The sequence below is a fragment of the Rhinopithecus bieti genome, unplaced genomic scaffold (genome assembly GCF_001698545.2).
Source record: "Rhinopithecus bieti isolate Rb0 unplaced genomic scaffold, ASM169854v2 scaffold_7684, whole genome shotgun sequence".
NCBI classification, from domain to species: domain Eukaryota; kingdom Metazoa; phylum Chordata; class Mammalia; order Primates; family Cercopithecidae; genus Rhinopithecus; species Rhinopithecus bieti.
Genome location: NW_016806071.1, coordinates 852,505 through 869,545, shown reverse-complemented (window position 1 = coordinate 869,545; position 17,041 = coordinate 852,505). Strand labels below are relative to the sequence as shown.

The window sequence follows — 17,041 nt, the reverse complement described above, 5'->3', positions numbered from 1 at the left end:
AAAAAAAAAAAAAAAAAAAAATGCCCTTGTATTGCTGTCTCCTTCTTGTGACTGAGTTCCCTTCCTCTGCGTGATGCCATTGTTCTGCCGCTCATGGTTACACACCAGCCTAAGTCCACTGTTGCCTTGGGTCAGTTCCCTTCTGTAGGCAGCTTTTGACCTTGGAGGTGGTCAGTTGTGGGCCCTCTGTGGTGTGGAATTCTTTTCTTGAGCTGATGGAAGCTTGAGTTGCATATCCTAGGGGATTCCAGGGGTTTATGTTTTGGTGGGTATTTATAACTAGGGTGTCTGGTGGGTGTGTGTTTGACTGTGTTGTCAGTGTAAAATTAAAAGGGCGTTGAGATGAAGTGTCGACCCAGAGCAGTTACGGCCTGGGATGGAGTAGCCATGGCATTGGACACAAAACTAGAACTGCTGATTGTAGAGCATCGTGGGTGTTTATAATTCAGTCATTATTATTATTCTAGGTTCTGCACTTGTTCTGATTGTTATAAAGGTCATACTAAGGATGAAGAAGGCGTGAAGAGGGGAAGAGAATAGGGAGGATGAGCCCTTGCCCCAAAGAAGTAAAAGGGAGTTGTGCCAAAATGAGCAGTACATTATGTTCCTAGTGGTGATCATCAGAGTTTAAATAGCTCTGGGCTGGTTGGGAAATCTTTCCTGAAGATTACGGCTCTTTGTTTTTGTGAGAGATTTTGTGTTGAGTAAAGTTAAACTGTCAGCCTTGTCTATTTTTATTTATTTTCGTTGGAGCCTCTTAGTGAGCAGTGTTTTCTGTCCCCCTGGGATTGTTGGTTAGGATGTGTGAAGGGGAGATCTTTTGTCTTTTGGTGGGTGGTTCTCAATCATTTGGGGTCTAGATAGCCAGAATAGGGCCCATTCTATCTAATAGTAGCAGTGTTCTGCTTACCTTTTCCTCTGAGGAAATAGGACATGTCTGCTAGGCTTGTTCTTTGTAGCTCAAGGCATTTATTGCCTTCTGGGGCCCAGGGTCCCATCTTGCCCAAAGGTAGTCATTTACTTGGTTCTGAAATAGGAAAAAAAGGATAGAGTCAGGCATTTTTCTTATCTACCCAGTGACCCAACTTTTCCGTGTTAATAATGACCACCGTGTCAGGTCTTAGTATCTAACACTTTCTCAAAAAATTGTGCATGCAAAAGAGGTATAGCTTGTTGAAGGTGTGTCAAGGTATAGATTCTGGTGGTGGTGAGAGAGCTCTTGTGAGATTGTTGATTTATAAATCAGTATTTACATCTGTTTTTGCAGGGGTTAAATGTAACAAAAATATGTCCCCTGTGTCCACGTATTCATCCTCCCCATCCCTGCCTCCAAATCTTAGGACTGTTTTAAGGGGTGATGGGTGGGGTGTTTTTGGATTGTCTTGTCTTGACTGGAATGGGAAATCTCCATAGCTGATTTGATAGTAGACAAAGGGGAGCCCTAGTCGGCTCAGGGGCTGGTCTCATGAGGGAAAGGGATCATTATTTTCCATAAGCTGAGGTATGAAACCACTTTCATTTGCGCCTCGTTGACCACAAGTGTGCCACCGACATCCTGCCTCGTGACTGGCATTTGTTCTCAGCCACACCAGTGTGTTGATCTGGTGAGCATGTCAGTGGACAAGCCTGGGCTGTGCTCTGCAGACCCTGTGCCCTGCTCGCCCCCCTCCCTGGAGCTCTGTGCTCCACTGGAAGCTTCACATATTGACCTGCATGTGTACAGAGGTGGGCAAACTCCATGTTCATACTGACCATGCCAAGCAGGCGCAAAGCCAGATCTGCCCTGGCATCGGAATGCCTACCCTGCTTAAAACGCAATTCATTTTTTTTTCTCTTTGCAAAACCTGAGTGAACATAACATTTATTTTTCACTATCAATGGCAGCAAACTATGCATTCTGATGACCTCAGAGAGGGCCCTACCTCAGCCATAGGGGCTGCTTTTATAATTTTTCTATCAACTTAAAGTGCTGCAAACACACACACACACACACACACACACACACACACACACACACATTACTGCTGAAAATGAAAGCTCTCTTTGGATGCTTGACTGTTTGATATGTAATGTGATAACCTTGTCTTACAGTGACAGGGTGACAGACGGCATTGGCTCTATGATACAGAATTACCTTTTGTGCATCTTTTCTACAACAAAGCTACATACATTGACTCACCCTAATATGCTAATGACTTTGGTGTGCTCCAGATGTTTTAGAAGCCCTGGAACAGCCTCAAAGCCCTCCTTGTTTTTCCTTTCTTTTTAACCCTTCTTTTGGCATTGCTTTTGTGGAATAGAGCCATTGGCTTTTCCTTTGGTTTTCTATTGTCATGTATGTGTAGCTATTGAGAGAGGACCGGTAAAACTTCTTTGTGTCTAAAACATCATAAAATGATACAGGCTACATGCTCTAGTCCCCCCTCCCCCGCCTTTTTTTCAGATGTTAGAAAAGAATTGTCTTCTGTCCATACATTTGTGTTCCGAAATCTGTCGTTCTCTTTGGTTGCTTTCGAAGTTCCTTCAGCTAAAAGAATCTTTGGCCTAATTTGTGTTTCAGTTTTCCCAACACCCATCATATAAAGCAAGAGGGAGATGGCCATACACTAGTATCTCCAGTTTCCAAGAACAGCAGGAATTCCTATTCCATTTTGATGCTGCTGTTCCAGACTCAGAAAGAATCCTGTTTTGTTGTATTGTTTTGTGCGGTCTTTTCATTTCTTGCTAATTTGGGAGATGGGGTGAAAAGCTCCTGAGGGTGCAGAGCTGCTGATGGCAGGGTTCTGTTGTGTTCAATTTCTTTAGAGTTCTCGGCTGCACAAATGGACACTGCCTTGTGGCTAAATGGTCTTGGATCCCAGACGCACTTCTCCCGTCAGCTGATGGTGACTAGCTGAGGTTGCAGGCACAGTAACCAAGCCGCCTTTACTGCAATGATTTACAATTTTCAGCTCATATTTATTGCTTTTGTGAAAGACAATAGACATGGTTTAATTTAAGTTCAACCTACTGAATATTAATAGAGGAGAACAAATGCTAATGGGATAGACTGAATCTTTGGGCCATTCATTCAATTTCCCCTGTTTAACCTCCTCTCCCCAACAAAGGTTTGTATTGGTCGGGGTGGGGAGGGGTTGGAAAATAAAACGGTTTGAGTGTGTGAAGGGGAGGGGATGCCATTTCATTATTTCTCGTTGACTAAAAATAATAATTTTAACAATTGGTGGCAGGGCTTTGTTAGGGGAAAGAAAAGGCAGCACATTAGCTTGGCTAATGTTGTAATAATGACTCTGTTGCCCTGTGGCATCGTATTCCGTCTTGCTGACCTGGCCCTCCTGGATTGGGCAGGCTGTATAACTGGGCTTTAAACATTCAAAATGAAATGTTGTAGCCAGTACAGTGGAGATTGATTGGGGCAGTTGGTGGGGGTGGGGTGGGGGGGTAGATAAAGAAAAAGCCCAGGTTTATTCAACCATGTAGGCTGTCTGACTATAAATAAATGTAAATGTTTTCTGGACTGATATATACAGAATGGAAGTACTCAGATTGCAAAAGTTGATCATGTACAGAACAAAGTCAGTCTTACGCCTTCATAAGGGCCAGTAAAATCTATGATCCTGGCCAGGCGCGGTGGCTCATGTATGTAATCCTAGCACTTTGGGAGGCTGAGGCAGGCGGGTCACAAGTTCAAGAGATCAAGACCATCCTGGCTGTCGTGGTGAAACCCTGTCTACTAAAAATACAAACATTAGCTGAGCATGGTAGCAAACGCCTGTAGTCTCAGCTACTCAAGAGGCTGAGGCAGGAGTATCGCTTGAACCCAGGAGGCGGAGGTTGTAGTGAGCCAAGATAGTGACACTGCACTCCAGCCTTGTGACAGAGTGAGACTCTATCTCAAGGGGAAAACAACAACAACAAAACCAGAACACACAATAAAAAAAACCTGTGGCCCTTTAGTTTGTATAAAGGCAGTTCCTTATGTATGGGCCCCATTTTATGAATCTGGAACGAGAATGTGATTCAGGAGAAGCCCATGTCTCCTCTAGTTCAGATACTCATTGCAATCCTCAGAACGGTGGAAAACTCGGAGTTCTCTGGAGATTTAGTTTGATGAGGGCCTGGAACAATGGAGTCAGTACTTTGATTTCTTTTTGCTCAGTCATGCCTTCTCAGAGTAGCCTTATCTGTTTTGCATTTTGTGCACATAAAATCGTTTAATATTCCTAGGTATTTTTCGTGTTTAAAATATCTTCGTAAAATTACCCCTAATTTTTACTTAGGCAATTGATTTGCAGGGTGAGAGGGTAGTTGGGGAGAGCATTATACGTCTCTTTACATTTATGCTTCTTAGACATGCACATTTTTTCCACTGTTACTTTTTTGAGTCTCTGTTTGCCATTTTGAGTCTCTGTTTGCCACGTTAGCTGATTCTTGTAACTCTGTGACATTTTGCAGGCAAGCGTCTTTTTTTTTTTTCCTGCAAAATTATTGGTAAAAGGTACATGAGGCCATGTGTGGTTTTCACTCCTGTAATTCCAACACTTTGGGAGGTAGAAACAGGAGAGGATTACTTGAACCCAGGAGTTTGAGACCAGCCTTGGCAACAAAGCAAGACCCCATGTATTTAAAAAAAAAAAGAAAGAAAAAAAATTAGTGGGGCGTGGTGGTGCACACTTGTAGTCCCAGCCAGTCTCAAGGCTGAGATAGGAGGACTGCTTGAGCCTAGGAGGCTGAGGCTGTTGTGAGCATGTTACTGCACTCTAGCATGGGTGACAGAGTAAGACCTTGTCCCTCCACCCCCAGTCGTCTCCCCGCCTCCCCGCCAAAAAAAAAAAAACACCCCAGAGCAGCCAAAGCAGCATCAGTGTCACCTGGGAATGTGTTAGAACAGGGGACACTTGGGGGGTGATTCACATGCATGCTCAAGTTTGAGAAGCACTTCTCTTTACAGTCATCCAGATTCTTTTGACAGCAAAGCTGTCAACAAAAAGCTTAACTTTCTTACAGTAGTCCACGCTAAATCATTTGTTCAGTCATTCTTTCATGCATTCACCTCTTATTCAGCTAAGACTTCAGCTGCTGATATGTACCAAAGGGTATAGGAGCCTTTCCCAGTCTTCCTGAGCTGTGCCTAGTCCTTGTTTAGTTTCTTTTTGATACCAGTATAGCTCTTCTTCCTCCTTGTCCTCTTTGTCCATCACCACTACCTGTTTTCAGGCTTACTGCAAATCCCAACTTTCTTGTTCTTGTTTTGGTATTGCAAGCTTGCCGGCTGGCTCCATTGGCTCACTTACTATCCTCTCCAGCACTTTCTTTTCTTCACTTACTACTGAGTGATACATATGTCTGCTTTTGTCTCTCTTAATTTTAGATTTTGATTAACCTGTATCCCCAGTACCCTGGCATATGGTATTTGTTAAGCAAATGGATGGATAAATTCAGAATTGATCCCTTTTTTGCTTTCTGTGCTTTATTCTCCATTATGTTATACATGTGTCTGCAGTCTCAACTGAGGCAGGAGGATTTCTTGAGCCCAGGAGGTCAAGTCTGCAGTAAGCTATGATTGTGCCACTGCCCTCCAGCCTGGGCAACAGAGTGAGACCCTGTCTTAAAAGCAAAAAGAAAAATTTGAACTCAACCAAGACGATACATATGTACGATGTCCATCCTCTTTTTTTCCTTCTAAATTTTACATCTGGGTCTTTAACCAGCATTTTTATTTTCAGTTTTCTATCTGTTTTCTCTGTGATAATTTATCCATCTTCTCTTTTTACAGATAAGATAAATATCTTCCTTGGCCAACTCTCATCTCGGTTAAATGTCGCCTGTATCCTAATTGGGTGGGGGAGGGGATACCCCACTCGCACAGTGACACTTCTAATGTGCTCTAACTTAGTGCCTATCAGTAAAGATACTATTTACACTATATACGTAATTTTAGTTTCTGTAGTCACACTCAAAAGTAGGTGAAATCAATGTTAATATATTTGATTTAATCTAATCCAAAATATTTCCACAATTAATATAACATTATCAATGACATGTTACGTTCTGATATTAAATTACAATTAAGTAAAATTAAAATTTATTTCCTCTTCCACACTAGGCATATTTCAGGTGCTCAGTAGCTGCACATGACTAGTGCCTACTGTAATGGAGAACATGGATTCAGTCTCTGAAACACTGGCCACGCTTTTATCCTTGGATTCTTAGATTTCCATACAGTTGTCTCCTTTTGCCCTCACAGTGCAAACTCCCAGCATTTTCTTTGGGGGATTTTATACGTTTCTATTTCTGTATTGTAGTCACAACTCTTAAAGCCTCATTTGTTGAAGTAAATAACTATGTGTTTTATTTTCAACCTTATGTTATCACTCATACTCTGAAATGATGTAAAAATAGATAACTGGGGAAATGCAAGCAGAAACAAGCTAGGTCCCAGGGCTTTGTTGATGTGTTCATTCAGAATGTTTATATGTTTTTTTAATCAAATACTTAGAACACTGTGTTCTACATAGTGTTTAGTACAATTAACAGAAGTCACTTTCTGAGATACTTCAGTCAAAAAGACTTAATACAGAGGAATGAAGTGTGCATAAAATTGGTGGAAGGACTAGAAGAGCAAAAATCAAGGGGCCACTCTGTATTTTTGGCTTCAAGATCAAGCACCATAAAACTGCAGATGCTGTGCTAGCAGTGCTGTTACTGCTCAGCTCTGGTTGCCTTCGAGGGTGGTGGCTAGACAGTGGACAGCGGGTCTAGTCGCTGTGGACATGAGTATCACTGGAAGCTTCTTGTTGGCAGAACCTACATTGATGTAAGGGACTCTGAGGCTTTTTTATTCACCCGTTTCCCTATAGTGTGACCTTACTGCTGGTTAAAATACTTCCATATCAGTTACTATACAGCTGCTTTTTAGCGCCCCAAGGGCCCGCAGCTTCTTTCCACATTTTGGTTACTAAAAGCACATCCATGGGCACCAAGACTCCCCTGCTTAGCATCTGCTATCATAGAGAATCCTTATCCTTTGAGATGATCAAAGGCAAATCTGGTTACAATCTAATCTTATAGATGGCTATGAAGGAAAACAAGTGGAGTAGGATTTCTAGTTAATATCTGAGACGTGGCTACAAAGATAAGGCTGCCTTTTCTTGTGTGGCAGGTACTGGTTCCTGCAGGCAATTCCAGAAAGGATTTCAGTATCTGTAGAGTCAATATTTACCACTTCAAGAGTGACTAGTTTGATAACAGATACTCCTTTCTTCCTTTCAACCCTTTAGCCGCAAAAGATGTTTACGTACTCTTTAAAAACAAATCCTCAAGTATAGCATTACAACTCCAAATTTCTGGTCGAATTTCTTACTGCTGAAATTGTTTCCCTCTTAGGCATTTCACTCTCTTTAAAGGTGTCAAATAGAATGAGGTTTTACTTTTCTCCACCCATTCAAAAGAGATACGTGCTTTTCCGTTCTCTTGTGTCCACATTCTTGTCTGTCTTCACCAGCGTTGTGTAGGGTTGACTGTGGTAAAGTGCTGCCTCCTGATGTGATGTATTTAAGTGTTTGTCCCCTTTTCTCACCTGTAGGGCTCCTTGGTAATGACCAGTCTAAGGGATTAGGACCAGCATCAGAACAGTCAGAGAATGAAAAGGACGATGCATCCCAAGTGTCCTCCACTAGCAACGATGTTAGTTCTTCAGATTTTGAAGAAGGGCCGTCGAGGAAAAGGTTAGTACCCAAGGCTGCAAATATTGGTACCTTCAACCAGGGACTGCAAACTCAGGTGCCAGTTTTCACCACATGATAATGTGAGCCCACTCACCCAATCTTTTGATTTTCGTAGAGGAGCTAGAATTATGAGGTTTTGTAACAAATGTCCTGCTTTCTAAGTGTTGTTTAATAGTTATAATTAAAAATGGGAAAAAAAAGTACTCTGGACTGAACAACACGTGTTCTTGCTGGCACAGTTAGCCAAAGAGTTGCCAGCTTGTAATGCCTGTCTTAACTGTTCATTTTAATTGATTCTTAGCAGCCGTCATCTTGAGGAATATATATATTAGGTGATGTTTTGCCACTTCTGAAAAGAGATCTTTCTAAAAATTTGAAGAAGTAAATGTGGTGTTTCTGAGACGTTTTTTCCTTGTCAAGAAAGCTGAAATTACACTGTGTATTTTTAATCCCTTGCTGTTTAACCAAGTTCCAAGTTAGTAGCTGTGGAATTGGTGCTTAAAACTTAGAACAGCAGTTATTTTTATGTGGCTTTCCTAAATAAGCTTAAGATAGTTTGGTAAGGAAGTTGGCTTTAGTAGTTTGATAAGAGTTTGTGGTTTCATGGTCAAACAGTGGCAGTGACATTTTATAATAATGATTTTACTTGGGTGTTTTTGAAACCCTTTGCCTAGTATCTACCGTACTTCATACCTGTTATTTCCTTTTTTTTCCCTCTTAGAATTTATATTTCCCTTTGTTCTCTTTATGTTTACCTGGATGACTAGCTTCATGACTTTTTCTTAGAATTTGTTAGTTTCAGAGATTGAAGGAAAAGAAAAAAAAAAAAAAACAACCCCTTGTCTGCCGTCTGTGTCTACTCATTCTGGAGAATTTACTTTTCAGAAACAATCTACGTGTGTCTATCTAAAGAAGAACAGAGTAGAGTGAAAAATTAAGAGAAAAGGACAAGATTAGCCATGTGTAGATATTTAAAATTCCTGTTTTCAGGTCGGAAATTTGAGATGCATAGCTCAAAGTCTTTATTTTCTCCATCACGAGGTGTCGTCTTTTAAATAGCCTTTTAAATACATTGAATCTGTATGCTTCTCTCATTTTCTCTTCATCCTCAGCACTTTGTCTTAGAAGATGTCATAAGAGTCATTGTTAGTATAGTTAGGATCTTCCCGTATGCTGAGCTTTGTATGTCACTCCTTTAAAAAGAGTGTCTCAGTGATGAACCTATTATATTACAGATATTCCATAACAAACACTCCCGATTCCAGTTTAAAACATGAATTATCACAAGAGAGTGATTTTAAGGATGTGTAAAAAATTGTGTCAGTAAATATATTGGAATGTGTGATAATATTATCCATGCCTCCAACCTGGGCATCTGGCATCAACTTTCATCTCCATTTGGGGAGCAGAATTCTCTGAGTCTGGGCACCCACTCCTTTAGCTATGTGGCTGGCCATCACCCTCACTTCTGTCTGAGGGCTGGTCAGCATCCAGGTGCAGTGATGTGTGTTGTAGGCTTCATTCTTAAGGAGGGACTCTGTCCCTAACTCATTGTGATTCTCTCAGAAGATAGTGCTGCTAGCTTTCTCTTTGTATCAGACCACAGTGTCATGTGGCACCTGAGTGCAAAGCAGTCATTTAACTGGAATTTTTTAGGGTAGTAGAAAAGAGGAACTCTTTTCAGAGTTGGCTGAAGGAAAACTTAGCCATGGCAAATCCTTTTTAATTATTCTTGTGTCAATTATCTTACTGAATTAAGGATTCATTGCAACCTGCTAACTTGGTTTTGGTCTCATCAAGGTTTTATGTGGATTAAGGTTTGATAGGCTTGGGTAGATTTTGAGGATGGTCTGGGGCACTCTTGATTATAGGAGAAAGATTTTGTAGCCTTCAAATACGTAGTGTCATTAGGGTATGCATTTATTTTTTGTGGGGGTTGAGGGAGACAAGAGTCTTACTCTGTCACCCAGGCTGGAGTGCAGTGGTGCGATCTCAGCTCACTGCAGTCTTTGCCTCTTGGATTCAAGCGATTCTCATGCCTCAGCCTCCCGAGTAGCTGGGATTACAGGCACATATCACCATACCTGGCTAATTTTTGTATTTTTAGTAGAGATGGGGTTTTGCCATGTTGGCCAGGCTGGCCTTGAACTCCCGGCCTCAAGTGATCCACTCACCTCTGAAAGTGCTGGGATTATAGGCGTGAGCCACCACACCCAGGCAGAGCATGCATTTCCTGTGTTGTTGCAGGGTATGTAGCAAGCATAAAATGATAACTTAAAACTTAAGGCCTTAAAGCACTCCTTTGTTTTGATCCTTCAGTATTTAGTGGATTGGGATGAACCCTGCCTTCAAAAGCAGAGTAAATGACTTGGGACCTGAATTTCCAGAGCTTGGGTAGTATACTGTTGAAACTGTAATACATAACCTGTCTTCAACTCACATACAGAATGACTTTTCTAATAGGGTAATGGAATGTGCTGACTCTGAAGATGAGAAGTTGAGTCTAAAGTAACTACCTGTAATGGCTATTTTAAAATAACATTAGTGGATTGTTGAACAGATGCTAATTTTTACTTGTGAGTTTAAAATTTCCTAAACATTATACATGGGAAAAGGTTTTTTTTTTTTTCTCTCCTCACTCTTGTTGACCAGGCTGGAGTGCAATGGCGCGATCTCACCGCAAACTCTGCCTCCCGGGTTCAAGGGATTCTTCTGCTTCAGCCTTCGAGTAGCTGGGATTGCAGGCATGTGCCACCATGCCCGGCTAATTTTGTAGTTTTAGTAGATGCAGGGTTTCTCCATATTGATCAGGCTGGTCTCAAACTCCTTACTTCAGGTGACCCACCCACCTCTGCCTCCCAAAGTGTTGGGATTACAGGTGTGAGCCACTGTGCCCAGCGGGGAAGAACTTTTAAGATTGACCATTTACATTCTCTTTTGGCCTTTAGACTTTGTAAGAGAAAATACTGATTCTTAAAAATTCATATTGTTGTAGTTTGTTTCATGTTGCTATCACAGAATTGCTGAGACTGGGTAACTTTAAAAATACAGAAATTTATTGGCTTATATTTCTGGAAGCTTGGTATTCAAAGACTGAGGGACTGCATCTGGCGAGAGCCTTCTTGCTGCATTATAACTTGGCAAGAGAGCAGAAGAAAGTGCTAAGCTTGGTTTGTTTTTGTTTTTTTTTTTAAAGTTTAGTTTTTAAAGAGCTCCGCCTCCCGGGTTCACGCCATTCTCCTGCCTCAGCCTCCCAAGTAGCTGGCTCTGTTACCCAGGCTGGAATGTAGTGGTGTGATCATAACTTACTGTGTTCTCTAATGTCTGGGCTGAAGGGATCCTTGTGCCGCAGACTCCTGAGTAGCTGGGACTACAGTTAGTCATATGCCTCCACGCCTGTCTAAGCTTGCATTTATAACAAACCCACTCCCTAGATAGTGACATTATTCCATTCACGAGGGCAGATCCCTCATGATGTAATCACTTCTTAAGATCTCACCCTCTCAGCACTGTTGGATTGGAGATTAAGTTTCCAACATTTGAGCTTTGGGGGGCCACATTCAAATCATATGACAGGGTCGTAATTTATGGAGTGCTTTGGAAAGAGCATTTTCTCTTTTATTTTTTAGAATGATATGAATTGCTAGTTAGCTATTCTTGTACATTTAATTACTCCTACTCTACACATCCTTTTTTGTGCATGATTTTAGAATCATCAGCAAAATATATGCCTTTTGTCTACAGTAGGGTGATGGGGAAAGGGGAAGACTGAGAGGGATTTTATGTGCTTGACTTCATTCTTACGGAAAATAAAAATCTATGATGAAGACTGATGGTAGCCTTAGTTCCAGCCTTATCCAGTCTACTTTTCCAACCTGTACCTTGAAGCAATTAGATTTTTCTAATGATGCTAATAACATGTTTTAATTCTTCAGTTAAAACATCCATGTGTTTACTAAGTGTTATTTTCTGCAGAAAACCCCTGAGTCAGATATTGCTGTATTTACTGCCAGTGCCTTTACTTGACACTGGGGATCTTTTTAGTGATAGAAACCAGTGGAGTCCAGAGTTCTTCAGGGTTTTGGAGTTTTCTCTTTTCTGATTCTCTTCCTCAGAGTTTTTCTTTATAGAGGCAACTATAACAACAACAACAACAACAAAAAAGTCAAAACCAAAACTGGTATATTTTTACCTAGCCATCGAAAGGTCATCTGAGGTGCCTGTTGACAAAAGGGAAAGCCAGCCCGCTTCAGAATCTCTCTGCTGCGTTCGTGGAAAGGGCAGCCCAAGAAAAGGTGACCGGAGAGATTTCTGTGCTGGTTGGACCCTGAAGGCCGAGTCTTGTTTTCAGTTCTGGATGTTGTTTGTCTTTTTCTTTTGATCATTGTGGGAGGTGAGGTTGTTTTTTTAATGATATATTTACATAGTTTATAATTTATATTGTTTAGAATGGAACCATTGCAGAGACTTTCATCCTGTTCTGAATGTGAAGGCGGCCCTGCCTGTGTCTCTCATGTTGCCCTTTTATTCCACTCAGTTCTTCTTGTAAAGTGTGTGTTTGCCACATCGGTCTCTTCAGTATGTGTAGAAACCAGAATGGACGGAGTATGGTTGTTCGGGTGTGGACTAGTGGTCAGAAACTCTTCAGAAGGATGGTTGTGGAGATGAGGATAATTTGTTTGAGGAATGAAAAGACAAAGTGCAATGAATTTGGTGGTGGCATTTTTTTAGGTGTAAGTAAATACAAGATCTGAAATATACGATTCAAAAAAGAGATCATCTGAGTTGGCCGCTAAAATAGAGAGCAAGATTAACTGTTTATATTTTATCTGTGGGTGAGTGGGGGGAAGAGGGTAGAAAAATTGCAAGAGAATGGTGATTCTTAAGTGGGTCTTATGGAGACTATGGTGCAGCATAAAGAGTATATAGACTGGGGCCAGGCTGTGTGACTTATCATTGTATCTTGAACATTTACTTGTGTAAATCAACGGGTCTTGTATAATACCTGTTGGACAGGTTATATAATATAATATGTCTGGGCCTTAGTTCTCTCATCTGAAATATTTGGATCACAGTAGTAACTGCCTGATGGTGTTTTGTGACCTGAAGAAATTAATTCTTGAAGAGAATTTTGGTATATTGGTCGGGTGCAATGGCTCACGCCTATAACCCCAGGACTTCGGGAGGCTGAGGTGGGCCGGTCGCTTGAGTCCAGGAGTTGAAGAGACGTGCGTGGGCAATATGGTGAAACTCCATTTCTTCCAAAAAATACAAAAAACATTAGCTGGGCCTGTTGGCATGAGCCTGTAGTCCCAGCTATAGGAGGGGGAGATGACAGGATCGTTTGAGTCTGGGAGACGGAGGTTGCAGTTAGCTGTGATCGCGCCCTCACACTCCATCCAGGGGGACAGAGCCAGACTCTGTCTCGAAAAAGATTAAATAAGCGAATAAATAAATAAATAAATAAAAATAATTCTGATGTACAAACAGTACTCTTTGTGTTAGATGTTAGCGGCCATTGTCAGTATATGTGACACATGAATTGCTACATGTGAGTATGCACATCCTTTCGAGACTTCTCTGACGTGTTTCAGAGGATTTTTAAAATACACAAATGATGATTTATATCTTTCCTCTCTGTCAGCCCTACCACAGCCATCTGTAGGCAGATGGAAATGTATGGGTACTCCCTCTTTTGAAGTTACTGAGTCACTGGAAGGACCCTGTGGTGTGTGGTGTAAATTTCCCCTGCTGAGCTTGGTACTACCTGATGTTTGCCTGAATGGAGCAGGCAAGAGTGGTGGGGTGAGCAGATAACATCGTGGCTGTTCATACATTAGTCATAGCTTCACCTTAGGGAGAGACCCCCTAGTGTTTAGTGTTGAGATCCCTTATTAACTATATTCTTTTTTTTTTTTTTAAAGATGGAGTTTCGCTCTGTCGCCAGACTGGAGTGCAGTGGCTTGATCTCGTCTCACTGCATCCTCCGCCCTCCCGGGTTCAAGTGATTCTCCTGCCTCAGCCTCCCGAGTAGCTGGGTCTACAGGTGCATGCCATCACACCCAGCTAATTTTTGTAGTTTTAGTAGAGACGGGGTTTCACCGTGTTGGCCAGGATGGTCTCTATCTCCTAACCTCGTGATTGCCCGCCTTGCCCTCCCAAAGTGCTGGGATTACAGGCATGAGCCACTGCGCCCGGTCAACTATATTGTTTAGAAGAGTATATTGCTTTTTGTATACTAACACACTTTAAAATAAAAACTCTAAGAGTTTCTATTTAACTAGTACAGAAGTACAGATTCTATCTCTGCAGGGATGTAACTTTTTTGTTAAACAAGGAGCTGCTGTATTTTAGTTAGGCTTTCGATCCTACAGGACTTAGTTTAAACACTGTCTTATTAGATTGAATTTTGAATGTAAAGAATTTTTGGAAGTGTTTGGATTTCATAACTCAGTGTACTCTGAGATACGACATGCCTCTGGATATAAATACATGTTGAAAGTGGTGAGAATTCTCTCAGGCTTTTAACAGGTATGATATTCACAGCTACATTGCCTGCACTACTGTGTTCCTTATTCTTTTTGGTCTGAGATACTTTGATGGTATAAAATACATTTTTAACTTCAGGTTTGAAAGGAAGATAAGCCCAGATGCATTTCTTGCTTGATAGCATGCATAAATTGGTGTTATTCAAAGTGAGCATCCTTAAGAATTAGAATTCTATTAAATAAGTGTCTAGTTTTTACTCATTCCTGTATCAAAATAAGTTAGTAGTATAATTTACTATTAAATGCAAAAAAGTGAAAGCAAAACAATCAGGAAAAGGCTTAACATTTCTTTTAACCCTTGATTTATGTTTAGAAGCTTCCACTGACCAGATTATTTGGAGTTTATTTTGGTGTTATAATCTTGAGATCTATTTTATAAATAAGAGAGAAATACTATTTTAATTTTCAGCTTTAGAATTATCATGGGTGAAATGTACTCTCTACTGCAGAAAGTAAAGAAAATTGAGTAATAGATTATGATGTGGCAATTCTGAACACAAAAGATGTGGATGTAAATATAAAGTAAATATGGGTGAATCTCGCCTATCTGCTGTTTCGTGTTATCTACCTAGTTGTCATGTTTGTTTCTAGTATCATTTTCATTTCCTTTTGCTTGAAGGATTTTAACATTTCTAACATTAGGTCTGCTGTTGATCATTCAGCTTTTGTATGTCTGGGAAGATCTTATTTCACCCACATTAGAAACATGCTTTTATGATAATTGTAGAATTACATGCAGTTATACAAAATACACCTTCATTTCTTATAGATATTTTTGCTGGGTATAAAATTTTAGTTTAATAGTCATTCACCATCAGTACTTCAGTGACACTGCTTCACTGTCCCGATGTGCATCATTTCTGATGAGAATCCTGTTGTCATTTTCATAGCTTTGTAGGAGCAATCATTTACCACAGTTTTCTTTTGAATTCCTTACTGGTTTTAAGCAATTTGATACAATGTGTCTTGGCCGAGTTTTTATTTCCAGAGCTTGAGATTCATTGAGTGTATTAGTTTTGTAGATTTCGTTTACTATGGAAAAATTGGAGCCATTATTATTTCAAATATTTTTGTGTGCATTAGTCTCCCCGTTGGGGACTTCATTTGCATATATGTTACTCCAAAGTTGTCCCATAGCTCGTGTGTTTTGTTCCTTTTTTGATCTCTATGTTGCATTTTAGATAGTTTATACCCTAAATCTGCTGGTAAGCCTGTTGAATATATCTTTCACCTCAGACATTGTTATTGTATTTTAGAAGTTAGAGCCAGGCACGGTGGCTAACCCCTGTAATCCTAGCACTTTGGGAGGCCGAAGTGGGTGGATCACCAGGACAGGAGTTCAAGACCTTCCTGGCCCACATGGTGAAACCTGTCTCTACTAAAAATACAAAAATTAGCTGGGCGTGGTGGTGCGTGTTTGTAATCCCAGCTACTTAGGAGGCTGAGGCAGGAGAATCACTTGAACCCGGGAAGCGGAGGTTGCAGTGAGCCAAGTTCACGCCACTGCACTCCAGCCTGGGTGACAAAGCAAGACTCCATCTCACACACACACACAAAAAAGTTAGATTTTGGTCTTTTCATAATCTTCAGTGTCTCTAGTAATATGCTTATTCTTTGGTGTTTCTTGAACATGTGGAGTACAGTTATAAGAGATAAATTTGAGTATCTGCTATTTTTGTCTACCAGTATTTACAAAACAGTTTTGATTGATTAAATCTTCCTCCTCATCAGTCATATTTTCCTTCACCTTTGCATGTCTGGTAGCTTTTTATTAGTTGACAGGCAATGTAAATTTTTCTCTGTTTGCTGTGGGAAGTGTTCATATTTCTTTACATATTCTTGAGCGTTGTTCTGAGATCTGATTATTAGGGAACAGTTTGATCTGTTTGGATCTTGATTTCAAGCTTTGTTAGGTAGGGCCAAAGCAGTGTTTACTGTGAGGCAACGTTTCCCTGCTACTCAAGCAAAAACGCTTATGAGTATTTTACTTGATGTCCTATGGATTATGTTTAGCATGTAGCCTAGTAAGAATGGGCACTATTCCTGGTGCTTTTACAATTTGGATACTGTTCCTGCTAATCCTTTCTGGAAATACTTTCTCTTGGGTAGCTTCCTAACACAAGTGTGCTTGTTAGTACTCAGCGGAAGACGTGAGGAGTGCCCTTGGCAGATTCCAGAGTTGTCTGTGTGGCTCTGGCCTCTGCTGTGCTCTGCCTTACACATTCTATCACCTTGGCCTCACCTTGTGTTTCTCAACCCCAGCTCTGCTTGCCCTTTCTGTAACTGCTGCAGCCTGGACATTGTCTCAGGGCAGTGAGCTGGAGGGATCATTTATTTTCCATCTGTTGGGGATCACAGTATGTTGCTATATGGTGGCCATTTTTTGTGTGGATTTTTAGCTCTTTCAGGCAGGCAAGAGGTATAAATCCTGTCTAGCTTCACTAAAAGCGGAAGTTCTTTCTGTTCTTTAAATGTTGAATGAGAGCGTGAGAGAGAGACACATACCATCAGGAAATGGAACTAACCACAGTCATAGCTTTTCATTTAGTTTTGTTAGTCTTTAAAAAAGAAAAAGGTGAACAGCGTAAGTTAGCCCGGACTCCAAGAAAAAAATTTCAAAATTAATAAACATAAGCATTCAGCCTATAATAAATAGTAAACTCCATTCCATAATAAAGCCTGTGACTATTAGAAGTCCTTCTTTGAAGCTATGGAGTTGGTCTCTTCCATTAGGAAGAACTGACCTTAGCCTAGGTAATATTGTGC

At 40.8% G+C, this 17,041-nt stretch overlaps 1 protein-coding gene across 5 annotated transcripts in view; it reads left to right on the top strand.

Annotated features, from left to right (window-relative positions):
- Positions 1–17,041, top strand: part of JARID2 (jumonji and AT-rich interaction domain containing 2) — a 284,760-nt gene that overhangs the window by 161,629 nt on the left and 106,090 nt on the right. For 4 of the 5 annotated variants that reach the window (XM_017874507.1, XM_017874509.1, XM_017874506.1 and 1 more), the window contains one exon: positions 7,586–7,727. The exons of the other annotated variant lie outside the window; for it this stretch is intronic. In XM_017874507.1, the coding sequence (XP_017729996.1) occupies positions 7,586–7,727 (142 nt within the window). The remainder of the gene's footprint in view (positions 1–7,585; positions 7,728–17,041) is intronic. 5 annotated transcript variants of the gene reach the window in all.